This window comes from Thrips palmi, unplaced genomic scaffold (genome assembly GCF_012932325.1).
Source record: "Thrips palmi isolate BJ-2018 unplaced genomic scaffold, TpBJ-2018v1 HiC_scaffold_16, whole genome shotgun sequence".
NCBI lineage: Eukaryota > Metazoa > Arthropoda > Insecta > Thysanoptera > Thripidae > Thrips > Thrips palmi.
The window spans coordinates 1,310,308-1,322,712 of NW_023144625.1; the positions used below are offsets into that span (position 1 = coordinate 1,310,308).

The 12,405-nt window shown below is 42.4% G+C and overlaps 1 protein-coding gene across 1 annotated transcript in view; it reads right to left on the bottom strand.

Annotated features, from left to right (window-relative positions):
* Window positions 1-3,062: 3,062 nt before the first annotated feature.
* The window catches only part of LOC117642062 (phenoloxidase-activating factor 2-like), a gene marked incomplete at its 5' end in the record, with an annotated part of 28,306 nt that continues 18,963 nt past the window's right edge, over window positions 3,063-12,405 (bottom strand). The window contains 1 exon segment of the mRNA XM_034379869.1: window positions 3,063-3,311. Within this exon segment, the coding sequence (XP_034235760.1) occupies window positions 3,141-3,311 (171 nt within the window).

The following is a 12,405-nucleotide window of genomic DNA, read 5'->3' on the forward strand; positions in this document are numbered from 1 at the left end:
CCTCACACAGCAGACCCCACTTCACCTCCCCAACCCCCGGCCAACGTGTGATAGCTACCGTTTCTTCTTGGAGATCTGAGGCATGATGATATTGGCATTCAGAATGATGCTATTGAACGTCTCTTATGCCACACAAAGCTTTTGCAAATAATTACTATGTGTTATGCATTTGAAATTCCTCGCTCAAAATTAAATTACTTGGCTTATGCTATTGAGTCTTTCATATGTAATTTCAACCAACTATATCCTGGTAAAATAGTATCAAAATTTCATAGTTTAATTCACATTCCTGCCCAAATCTTAGAATTTGGGCCGCCTAGGCAGCAATTTTGTTTGAGATTTGAAGCTTGTCATTCCTGGTTCAAAGGGCTGATGCGTGCAATTAGAAATGTTAAAAATCTCCCTTGGACTTTTGCGTACCGTCATGAATGTCTGAGATGCTCTGAATTGTCTTCTGGGCCTGGTGCACCTTCAACGGCATTTCTTTACTCTGGCCATTCCATCAAGGAAGGTAACTCAAAGAAGGTTTCAGATCTAGAATTTAGCAACATTTTATTTGAAATGTTACCTTTTGCAAACAGGGAAACTTGTGAGGTAATTGTGACCCCAGAAGTCACCGTTCATGGAACTTCTTTTCAACCGGGTTCAATAATTTTAGTTTCATGCGAGGAAGATGATCTCCCAATGTTTGCTTCAGTCAAAAATATTTATGTTTACAACAACATCATTCTTTTGCTCTACAAACCACTAGAAACGTTGGGGTATTTTGGCAAGCTTAATGCATACCAAGTTGCATTTAATAAAAACTTGGCAGAGGGAGTAGTTAGTGTTGAAAATTTATTGCTCCCTTCATCACTCTCCATCTTTACATTGAAAAGGCTTAAGTACATTGTGTTGTTGAACTACTTTCGGACTGAGTTCATAGATTAGAGTGTGGTCTAAAGCCAGGAAGAACTGAATTTTTATTTTGTCACGTTAATATTGCCTGAACCATTGTCTTAGTTTCTTTATATGACTTATGTTTAGCAAAATTTCAAGGTTCATTAAAGTGTTTCACGAATAATTTTGTTTCCTCTTGTTTCCTTTCCCCCCGCTTATTTTTCTTTATTTTTCGAATGTTACCATACGAAACACATTTAAGATCTATCAGTCATCTTTGCTAGTGTGTAATAACACATCATTTTCAAATTGATGTGTCACTTTGACACGCCCAAACCGTGTTGTTTGCATCCGTGTCACAGCCAACACGACAACACCCGTGTAGGTTCAACCCGTGTTAAAATGACACAGTTCCACGTGTGTCTGAAACGCACCGTGTTCAGATGACACACTTGGGCTGATTTTGCACGCTTAAAATGTGTTCCTACACAGATCGTAACACACCTCTGTTTGCAGTGTACAAGCTATTTTGGCGACCCTCGGAAAAAGGACTTGTTTTCGCCAAAAGCGGTGTTACTGAGTGCTGTTATTCCATCTTCTTAACTGTAGGGACGGACGATGAACGTACGGGTGGCGTATTACATCAATTCGCTTCTCCTCTTTCATCCTCGTCCCCAAAGTAGTTTCTGCGTGTCGACTGAGTTTCCCTAAAGTGCATCTGGACCTTATGCACTGCTGCGCCTGTGACTGTGACAGCGTCGACTCAAATTTTGCAGAAGTGCTGCAAAACAATGTTATTTCCGTTGGCTAGCTGCAATGATTTGCGATTATACTGAGTGTGAAAAGAAATCATAGCTTTCTGAGATTTCATCATTTGTAACATATTCATTAAGAAAGGGATAAAGGTTTTATTTACACATTTTGTGGGCAGTAATGATACTATTATCATGTTTCATAATATTGGTTGTAGAGATTCAGAACCAAATGTGAATTTTCAAAACCTATTGATTCTGAGAATTAATAAACTAGTTCTTACATTTCATAAACCACTTCTGAATGTTACATTTTGGATATGAAATTAAAGATCCATTGTTCTACAATTAACTTCAAATCCAGATTATGAAATTTAAGAAGCATTTTTTTAAAGAGTGACTGGATTAAATGTCAATTTTGCGAATCTCAGCCTACTGTGCCAAGCTGCCCGAGCGCCTGTGCAGCAGGCAAGAACAGGCCACGCGCGCGCGACTCCCGTGGCGGAAGAACACACCGACCGGCAGTACACCTTCAGTTGCTCGTCGAGACTTGTTGCGGCAGGGAGGCGTTAGGCCTGCGTTTGCCGGTTGCGATTGCGACATTGCCGGTACTGAATTCCAATAAAAAAAGGTTTCGTACGGTTTGTTTTTAGGTTGATTTTATGTTTTTAATTATATTATTCTAAAGAAATGAACATCGTGGGCAGTGCAGTCAAAAACCTACTCACTGTTCAAAAATTCAAAAATTCAGACAACTTTTGATAGACTTTATGTTTTGAATCTATATCTTAGCCTTGATTCAGACTGTTTGTCAGAAAAATTAGTACATTGAGGTAAAATTGCGACCTGACTGTCTTTTAACGTTAATTCAGCCCCAAGCATTCTGAAAGTTAAAACGATTGAGACAAAAAATTCAGACCAACCAAAAATTTTGTTTGTCCGCTAGATGGCGCAGATGTCGTAAAATTGGCCTCCTTCTGTTTTAAAGGCCTTTGCCGCGAAAATTCCCCAATATGAAATCAGCAAAAATGGGAAACATCCTCTGTTGCAATATTTGTGTCTGTAATAGGGTTGTGAGTTGAACAATTGACATTTTAAGTTACCATTCGCGGATGGTTCCGTGTCGCCATTTCCACTGGTTTTTCGACCGGCCCATCGACCGGCCTTTCGACACCCAGGGAGGCGAACTCAGGGGGATCATTTCTCTCAATACAGTTTTTACTTTATGTTTTACTTTGCGTTAGACTCCTTACATGTAGATAGTTCCAATTTTTCATGTCATATGTCACAGATGTAAATGTTTGCAATCAGCATATAAGTCTGAATTTATAGACCACAAAATCTTAAATGTAAGACTCTCCCGTTCCGAAATTTGAGACCACTAAATTGGCCTTTATTTTCAGGCCACAAGTCTGTTAGTAATATATAACATTGTTGTGTCTGAATTTTCAAACATTTATTAAAAACAGTGTTCTTAGCTCATATAGCTGCATACAGTACTTGACACAATCAGAATTTTTTCAATTCTTCGTTTATCCAATCTCGCAGAAATGGTACATTGGTGTAAACTCCAGGGCGGTCCTTTATTCCACACCCAATGCCCCAGGACACCAGCCCGACCACAGCGTAGCGGGATCCTGATTCATTCGTTGGGCAAACCAAAGGAGAACCACCATCTCCCTGGAAAGAAACAAGTCAGAAAAATATGTAATTGACTGCATCACAAGGGGTTTGCTCGTAAATCCACCTCCTGTGCACAGTGGTTTAAAATGCGATTTTCGGGGGAATAAGTCCCGGCAGGCGTCCCGTGCGACCAAATGCTACCAGAATTGAACTGAATCATCTGTAGGCAATGGGCAAAGACCACCTAAAAGGAAAAGGTGCTCCAATAAAAGTAGGATTTATAATGCTAAAATAATGAGAAAAATAACAAAATTAGAAGAAAAATGACAGAATTGACAAAAAGTGCAAAATTAAAAAATGCTCAAAATTCTGAGTATTAACTTCTTAACCGCATGAAATCATTTTTTTTACGAAGACAAACAGAATATTTAAAAAGAAAAACAATCGCACTATTGTTTTTTTTTTTCATTTTGAATGGTGCACACCAGAAGCGATTCACCCCAAAACTTATCAATTTGGCACGTTTTTGTGGTGTTGGTCGCCTTGCGTTTCGTGTTGCAGTCGTATGCGGAATAGTTATCGCCAGGACATGTAAATACACATGTAAGGGAAGCGCCTCGCACCAATAACTTAGCTACATACGCACACATAGATGACCAAAACTCAAAAAGTTTGTTTTTAAAAGGTTTTGAACGCATTTACAGCAAAAACCGTAACCGTGGGCCCAAGCGCTAACGGAATGTTGTGCTTATATGCTGCTTTTCTACTTTTTTTTCTTGGGTCTAGGACAGCTCGTCCCGACCGACTCGTACCCGGCACAATACGTCCCGGGGTTATCCCGTCCCAACCCAAGTGGTCCCCGTCCTAAATCGTCCCAATAATTATATATTTCACTCTAAAAAAAGTTATGAAATTTCATATTCAAATAGGTCTTAAATTTCATAATCACGTTCTAAACCTCTATTTTCATAACATTCTTATAAAATTTAAGATCCTGTAATGAATTTTAAGATTTGGGCTATGGATTTTAAGAATAACTGGTTATAATTTTTTAGAACAGGGTAACTTATAACTCCGGTTCTTAAAATCTAGATTTTCGCTTTGAGAATTGCCAATTTTAGAGTAGGGGATCTGAAAATTTTAATCCTTTGCGTTCTGCTGCCAAGTCCCTTGTCTGTGTTTATGGATACTGTGAAGTGAAAAAAGCATGCAACAGAAACATTTGTCACAGGAAGTTCTTTTTGTGGTCAAAATCCAACCTCTGTTAGATGAATTTACTCTCAAAGTTGGGGGCTCCAACTCCCATTAGATTATGAGCTATGGAGGTTTACGTAAACTTTGAGTCGTTTCCCTCAAAATTTCCCTTACGACAAAGAAAAAAGTACGCAAACCTCAGATTCTGGCATTCAACATTCAAAGACATAAGAAAAAGAATGCGTTGGTGCATTTGAATACATATATCAGTCCAGAAGAGGCTGTAAACGGTATTTTACTAGGCCCCTTGAAATTTGAGAGATTTTGCCTCATTTTTGTCATGTATTCGGTTTTACAAGAAAACTAAGCGAGATATTAAACAAAGCCAACAGCATCTTTTTTTCAATGCAAAAATAAACATAATTGCCAGAATCTGAAGGATGGGTAGCTTTTACTTTGTCGTGAGGAGAATTTGAGAGAAATTACTAAAAGTTAACGTAAACATTTATAACTCAGAAACTATTCTGAGGTAGGGCCCTATTCCCAGTGTATGAGTTTATGCAACAGTAAGAAACTTTTACCCAAAAATTGAGACATCTGACACAAGTATTTTTAAAATGTTACATAGTCACTTTTTTCACTATACAATAACCTTAAATCAATTGGTAAAGTTCTCTTTTTTCGGCAAGGGTTCACATTTTTCAAACCGATTAGATAGGAATCCTGATGGCCGCAAATACAAATCGATAAGCTTACATTGTATGCACAAATTGAAGCATGCCCGGCAAGCATGCACTTACTAGTGCATACATGCCATTTACCCGCTTACTACATCTAGTGCATAAGAGACAGGGAGTTGTCTGTAAGTGCATGCTTGGCGGGCATGCGCTAACCAGAGCGTGCTTGCAGGCATGCTTCAGTTAGTTCAAACAGTGTATACACGCCGGGCCGTGCCGGGCCGAGCCGAGCCGCCCCGTCGGTGGCCAGCCGAGCCGGGCAGGGTGAGCCGAGCCGGCGCTCGGGCGCTGCTTTCCCGGAAAATCACCGCTCGCCGGCCGGCCGAGGCTACCTGCACCGGCCGAAGGGTCGCGAAATCCCTCGGCCACTCCGGATTGGAGAGGCTGCGTCATTTTTAGTGTGTCTGTGTCTCCAGAGCTGTGCACATCACGTCCGGGTCCGAGAGCTAGTCAGTCGCGCCATCAATTTAGTTTCGCTGGACCGTTTAGTGTTATTTCGGCGCAGTGCGTATAGTGCAGTTGAAGTGTTGCCCGTGGTGCCCAACAGTCACCACTCGTGTTTCAAGAGTTTGAAGCTAGATTGGCGATCTCCGGAAACATGACTTGTTTTCGTTACAAGCGGCGTAACTGAATGCTGATATTCCATCTTTTAAACTGCAGGGACGGGCGATGAACGTGTGGGTGGCGTATTATTTCGATAGAGCATTCTAGTCGTCGCCGATCGAAGAACATAAAGAAGAACAAAACCAGAAGCCGGGAAGAAACGGAGTAGGTATCAAGCCCAGTTTCAACGAGAAATGTCGACAAATATTTTTATTTCCTGAGTCAGAAAGTGTTTGAAACAAACGAAAGTGCTTTTGAAAGAGATTCGTCACAGAAAACTCAGAAACTAGCCCACTCAGAGAAGTCTGGGAGGTTATGTTGCCGGGGCCAGTTCCGGCTTTGTTCTTCTTCTTGTTCTTCGATCGGCGACGACTAGAATACTCTATTCGCCTCTCCTCTCTCATCTTTGTTCCTAAAGTATTTTTCTTATCGATCGAGTTTCCACAAAGTGTTCATCTAAACCTAACACGCTGCTGCGCTGTTTACCACGTCGACTGAAGTTAATTGCTCTCATGTATAACTGTGATGTTCCTTGTGCGTAGCTCTCGGAGAAAAGTGAAACTCCGCTTTAGTAGCGCGAAATGGCGCGCTACGATGCATAAGTGCTGCAAGATATTGAGTGTGAAAAGAAATGAAACCTGTCCGAGATTTCAGTATTTGTAACATAAAAGTTCAGAACGGGATATGTTTCATAGCATTGGTTGTGGAGATTAAGAACCGGATATAAGTTTTCATAACACATTGCTTCTGAAAATAAATAATAGAGTTCTTACGTTTCATAAAGCACTTATGATATTTAAGAACAGCTAGTTATGAAATTTAAGATCTATGTGGATATGAAATTTAAGAGCAATAGTTCTACAAATAGGTCCAAAACCAGGTTATGAAATTTCAGAAGCATTTTTTAAGAGTGTTCGAAAAATTCTTAGTAATTGAAATTGGCCGTATTTTACGATAGGTCCTATGGATAGCTGCTTCGCGTCAAACCAACAAGAACATATGTTTTCTTGGGTGCGCAAAACACAAATCTGCTTCTAGGAATCTTCCTGATTCCATACTTGAAACCCAATATGCGGCCACTGTGTTAGAGCTTTTATTTTCGGTATCGCAGTTTTACATTCTTATAAGTTTCTCAAACATAAATATATTATCGAATCATCCACTTTCGGGACCTTACCGTGCCAGGAAGGCAGAAAGAGGAAAAAGCGCCTCTAGCCCCAAAGCAGATTTTGTTGGAGCGCCCTGGAGCACCCTCTGTCTTTGTGCGTTTAGCGCGCATGTTCAATCGGTCAATCCTGCGCAAAAGCTATGCATTCAGTAACTCATGATTTAGAGTGTAAGCTTCACCACGATGTGCTGCATGTACTAGTTACCAGAAACGGGCCTGCAAATTTATCTTACTAAAGTCCCCGGAGCCCGCGAGATGACTGAGTGAGTAAATGAGTGACTGACTGGCGATCAAAAGCCAAAGCCTAAACCCCCCGGCCGATTTCAGCCGTAGACATAGAGCAGCTCCGGACAAAAAAAAAACACTTGGCTGGGGACACCCTCAGATCTGGCTCTCTCCCGGTTTTTTTGGTTCCTCTAGTGAATACGAATTGCCGAACACAAATTGGGCCGATTTAACACCGATTGGGTTTTTGGTAGAGGTCAAAAACCCCCAAAATGGCTGTTTTTGAGGGTTTTGGGGGTTTTTGGGATCCTGGAACCTGCTCGCCAAAAAATCTACCAAAGTGTCGTTTCCGAAAGAAAAAAGTGCGCTCTTTTGAATGCCGGGTCATTTTACCACTGAACTGAGGTAGTTTTGGGTCCAGAAAAAATATTTTTTTCACCTATCTCTGTGATCAGCACCTCTTGAAACGTCTTTTAAACATGGTGCCTTAAAACATTTTTTCGAGGAAAATGGTGTCTTTTTCTTGAGTATAGTTCTAATGACAACTTTCCTCGAAAAAAATGTTTGAAGGCACCATGTTAAAAATACGTTTCAAGAGGTGCTGATCAAATAGAGATAGATGAAGAAAATTTTTTTGGACCCAAAACTCCCCCAAGTTCAGTGGAAAATGCCCCAAAAACTTAAAATTGTTCACAGCTCCTCTAATAATTGCCCGAGATGGCTAAAATTTTTTTGGGGGGTTTGACTATGGTAGGCCCATTTAAGCCAAAGAGGAGCGAAATCCCCGGGTCTGCTTCGAAGGGCCCCTGATACGCTCAAATTTTTAGAAAAAATAGTGAAATTGAGAAACTTTGAGACCCCGTAGCGTCCAAACTCGCGCCGAAAAGCCTTGCGCGCCCCGGCATTCAAAAGAGCGCACTTTTTTCTTTCGGAAACGCCCTTTGGTAGATTTTTTGGCGAGCGGGTTTCCCAGGATCCCAAAAAGCCCCAAACCCTAAAAAACAGCCATTTTTTAAAGGGGTTTTACCTCTACCAAAAAACCAATTGGGTTGGATCCGGCCCGTTTGTGTTTCGGCAATTCGTATTCACTAGGGCCAAAAAAAAGGGAGGGAGCCCAGATCTGAGGGGGTCCCTGGCCAAGTGTTTTTTTTGTCTGGAGCTGCTCCTGGTGAAGGGGGCAGAAGAGGTCGCGAGCGCGGTTTCTCTGTGCAGCCTACGGCAGCACCGCATGCTCCTCTAAGCGAGGGTGCAACAACGGGCGTCGCGCGAACGAATTCCTCGCGCGTAACGACGCTGCGCTAGTGCAACCCTTTCGCTTAACGCTACAGAGTGTCCATAAAGAATGCCCCCCCCCCCCCCACCGAGCGCGAGGCGCGAGCCTATCAAAAATACCCCAGAACCGGAAGATGACTGACTGACTGACTGACTGGCGATAAAAACGCACAACCAGAACCGCCTGACCGATTTTCTTCGTTCAAACACCATTCGATTCATCTCTATGACAATTGGGGGGCGAAAATATCTTAAATGAGACAATTTCTCGCCCCTTGCCCTTCAAAAAACCCGAAAAACCCAATCCCCATAAGGGCTGTGTTGCGCATGTGAGGTGCGATTCCCCGCCGCGCAAGGACGCCGATCGAACTTTCACTAAGAAGGATACGTCCTAGATAGGTCATCAAAGCGTGTGCTAACCCTCAAATTTAATTTCCTATCTTTCGAACCATCCCTCGTCTCAGACCGACATCCCATTCTCGGGATTTCAACTTTTTGTCCTTCAAAAACGGCAGAAAATTTGTCACCCAGGGACGCCGATGGATTTTTCACCAAGAAGGCAGGTCCTTGATAGGTCATCAAAGCGTACGGCATCCCTCAAATTTAATTTCCTATCCTTTGAGCCATCTCTCGTCTCGATCGGACGTCCCACTCTCGAGATTTTTTCCTCTTGTGGTTCAAAAAGGACTTAATTTTCTTGGTTTTTGATTTTGACGCAGATTTCTCGAAGAAGATGACTTTGGAAGTGCGTCATCACTGCGTACGATCTGCCTTTTTAACACGAGGAACGTTTTTGCTTTTATGACATTTTTTTGTCAACGAAACGGTTCTCAAAATTTCGGGTCGTGGTAGCTGGGGGAGCTCCAAATCGAGCGGAGCGAGTCCATAAAAAAATACCCCCTTTCGCAAGATGACTGACTGCGCGACGCTTATGTTCCGTGTCAAACGATTCGTCATTTCAATAATTGGAAAGCAAAAATAATATTAGAATTTACTTTTTCTCAACCTTTTGCCAGCTAAACGCGGAAAACTCATTTCCCATAAGGCCTGCAGTGAGTGGGTGGAGGAAAATGCCACGCCGTCCGGCCAGCACCCGCGACTCACCGATTGCACTTTCACCAAGAAGGATGCGTCTTAGATGGGTCATCAAAGCGTACGCTGCCCCTCGAATTTAATCTTCTATCTGCTGAACTTGGTCCTGTCTCGATGCGACCCGCCGTTCTCGAGCTTTCAGCTTTCTCTCTCTAGAAAGCGGCGGAATGTTCGCTACTTTTTCTTTCCGTTGCTTGATTGGAGTACAAGACGACTTCCGAGATACCTCATCAAAGCGTACGCTACCCCTTATTTTTCGCGAGGAACATTTTTGCCTCCATTACTTGTTCCGTAGGACGAACGGTTCTTGAGATTTCGACTCCCCCTGGTTGCCTACCTCGCGGGGGCTCTTACTCCTCATACGATATTCATCGGCAACTTTGGCCCGTCCCGTACATTAAGAAACGTACAAATTTCGCCTATGTTTGACCCTGACGGATATTAAACCTGAGTCTGGGGTTAAAATAAATGTAGTTTTCGTCATCAGCACCCTCAAAAACATCAGGAACAATGCAAAAACTCGAATAAAAAGAATTTTCAAAATATTCCCCACTGGGATTTGAACCCGGGTCCAAACTTCTCCGATTCGCTCTAAACTGGCCCCATTCGTGTTTTCTCGTCACCCCCGATTCCAAAAATACCCCTACAAGCCCTTCTAGCTGCATCCGTTGCCGAGATCCTCCTTGACCTCATGTAGACCATCATGCACCTGCAGCAGCGGCCCCGGGGCTCGGATCGGGTTTGCTGCCACCAGGCGGTTCTTAGGGTCACCCAAGGAGGCTGCATACCAAATGTGGTCAAGATCGGACCGCGGGAAGTCCTCGGACGAACGAACGAACGGACGGACGAACGCACAGCAGGGATCATGCTATGCCCGTCGAATTTTTATGCACCTATCGCGACGTTTTTCATGTCGAAAGCGGTCATTCCGGCCACTGTGTGGCGGTATCTGTAGTGAACGAAACGTGATTTTTTCAGTCAGGAAAATTCGTTTGGACACGTAAGGAAAATATTTGGAACTCGGACTTTTTCTTGTCGAAAGCGGTCATTCCGCCCGATGTGCGTCGAGCCGCTCCAACATGATAACTGTCAATAACTGTTAAGGATAAAGGAGTAATAAGAACACATCGGATTGGCCTCATAGCAGATTTGCTAGTTCGAAACTGTTCTAATTACGCCACCTAGGGAACAAAAATAGTCCACCTCGATAATTTCGAGGAAACATGTTGAAAAATTGTGAAAAAACTCACTTAAGTATAAACAGTTACAGAACTACCAAATATCACGGAAATGTCAAATTTGACCAAAAGCGATAAAGTTTCATGGAATATTTTTACCGATTGTGTTGAAATAAACTCCTTTTAATCCGCTATGAGGCAAATCCGATTTCTTTTTATTACTCCTTTATCTTTTACATTAATTGGCAGTTATCATGTTGGACCGGCTCGGATTCAGCCATAGCTGCGCAAAAAAAAATATTGTAATTTCCACATTTTTAGGTGTTTCTTTGATTAATTTTAACGTTTTGTGCCCATGTACATTAGGAAATCCAGTTGTTCGGTTCTTTCGGCACCTTCTTAAAGCTAATTTGGGCCGGTGCGTCTATTCGCGGTCCTAGAAATCTGATCCGAAGATGGAAACATCCTGTAAGCTAAAAAAACAACGTTAAAATTAACTTTAAAATTCATTTTATGCCCCTGGCAGCTAGGCATACAGTCCGATCGTGGTTTTAGGCTGTGTTTTGGAACGTATTTCATCCGGCGCATCGAATGGTGGCACTACGAACGCGATCCGATGGCGGGAACACCCTCAAAACTGGCAAAAAAACTCTAAAACTTGGTAAAAAAAACCTGATTTTGGCGCCCCTGGATAGTAGGCAGTACGTTGAACGTAGTTCCACTAAACAGCAATGCATTCCACGCAGTATATGAAGGAAATGCGCGTAAAGAAGTCAAAAATCGGTTGAAAACTCGAGATTTGGCGCTGCTAACCGTGTATTGGTGCGTGTACCTCTTGAGACCAAATACTCAGGGGCGTTGAGCGGGAGGTAAATATTGTCCAAAAAAAGTTTGCTTTGCACCGATCTTTGTGTTTTGTGACCCTCTTTCAGAATCTGAACGGCGCTCATCGATATCTTTCATAAAACAAAAATTCGTGGGTCACCCTAGAGTATGTACCAATAGTAGAGAATGAGAGAAAAAGAAGTTTTGCCAAAATCCATGGGGAGCGTTCACAAATTACGTAAAGGCGATTTGGGGACTTTTTCACCCCCCTGTACCCCCATGTAAGGCCAAGTAAGGTTTACGAGACCCACCCCCCATTTACGTAAGGTTTTCGCCAATAATTCCCCAAAAAAACCGAAACGTTTTTTTTTACGGGTTTTGTGCATATGACGAGATAAGAGAGCGTAAGACAGCGGTTTTGAAGGCAGAAATCAATCAGATTTCTGATTAAAGATGGAACTGCTTTTATTGCAAAAGCATGGGTTGATAACTTATAATAAATAAAAGGGCATTTGGCCACAATAAAATCTTCGCAAACATAGGGCATATCAAAATAAATTCCCACTTTTAACCGCTTTTAACCCAATTTAGCGCGTTTCAGAAACCTTACATAAGGCTTGCTCTAGACCCCCCAACCCCCACATTGCCCGATTGCCCGCCCCCCCACCCCCTCAAGACCCTTACGTAATTTGTGAACGCTCCCATGATGACGTATTTTTAGAACGGTGAAATTTGTCAAATTTTCACCAAAATTCACCATTTTTACTACCCTTTAGACCTCCCAGATGGTTTTTAAACAACTTTTAATGCGATTCCCACATTCCCTAACCCTCAGGAACACCTTTAACATTTCACTA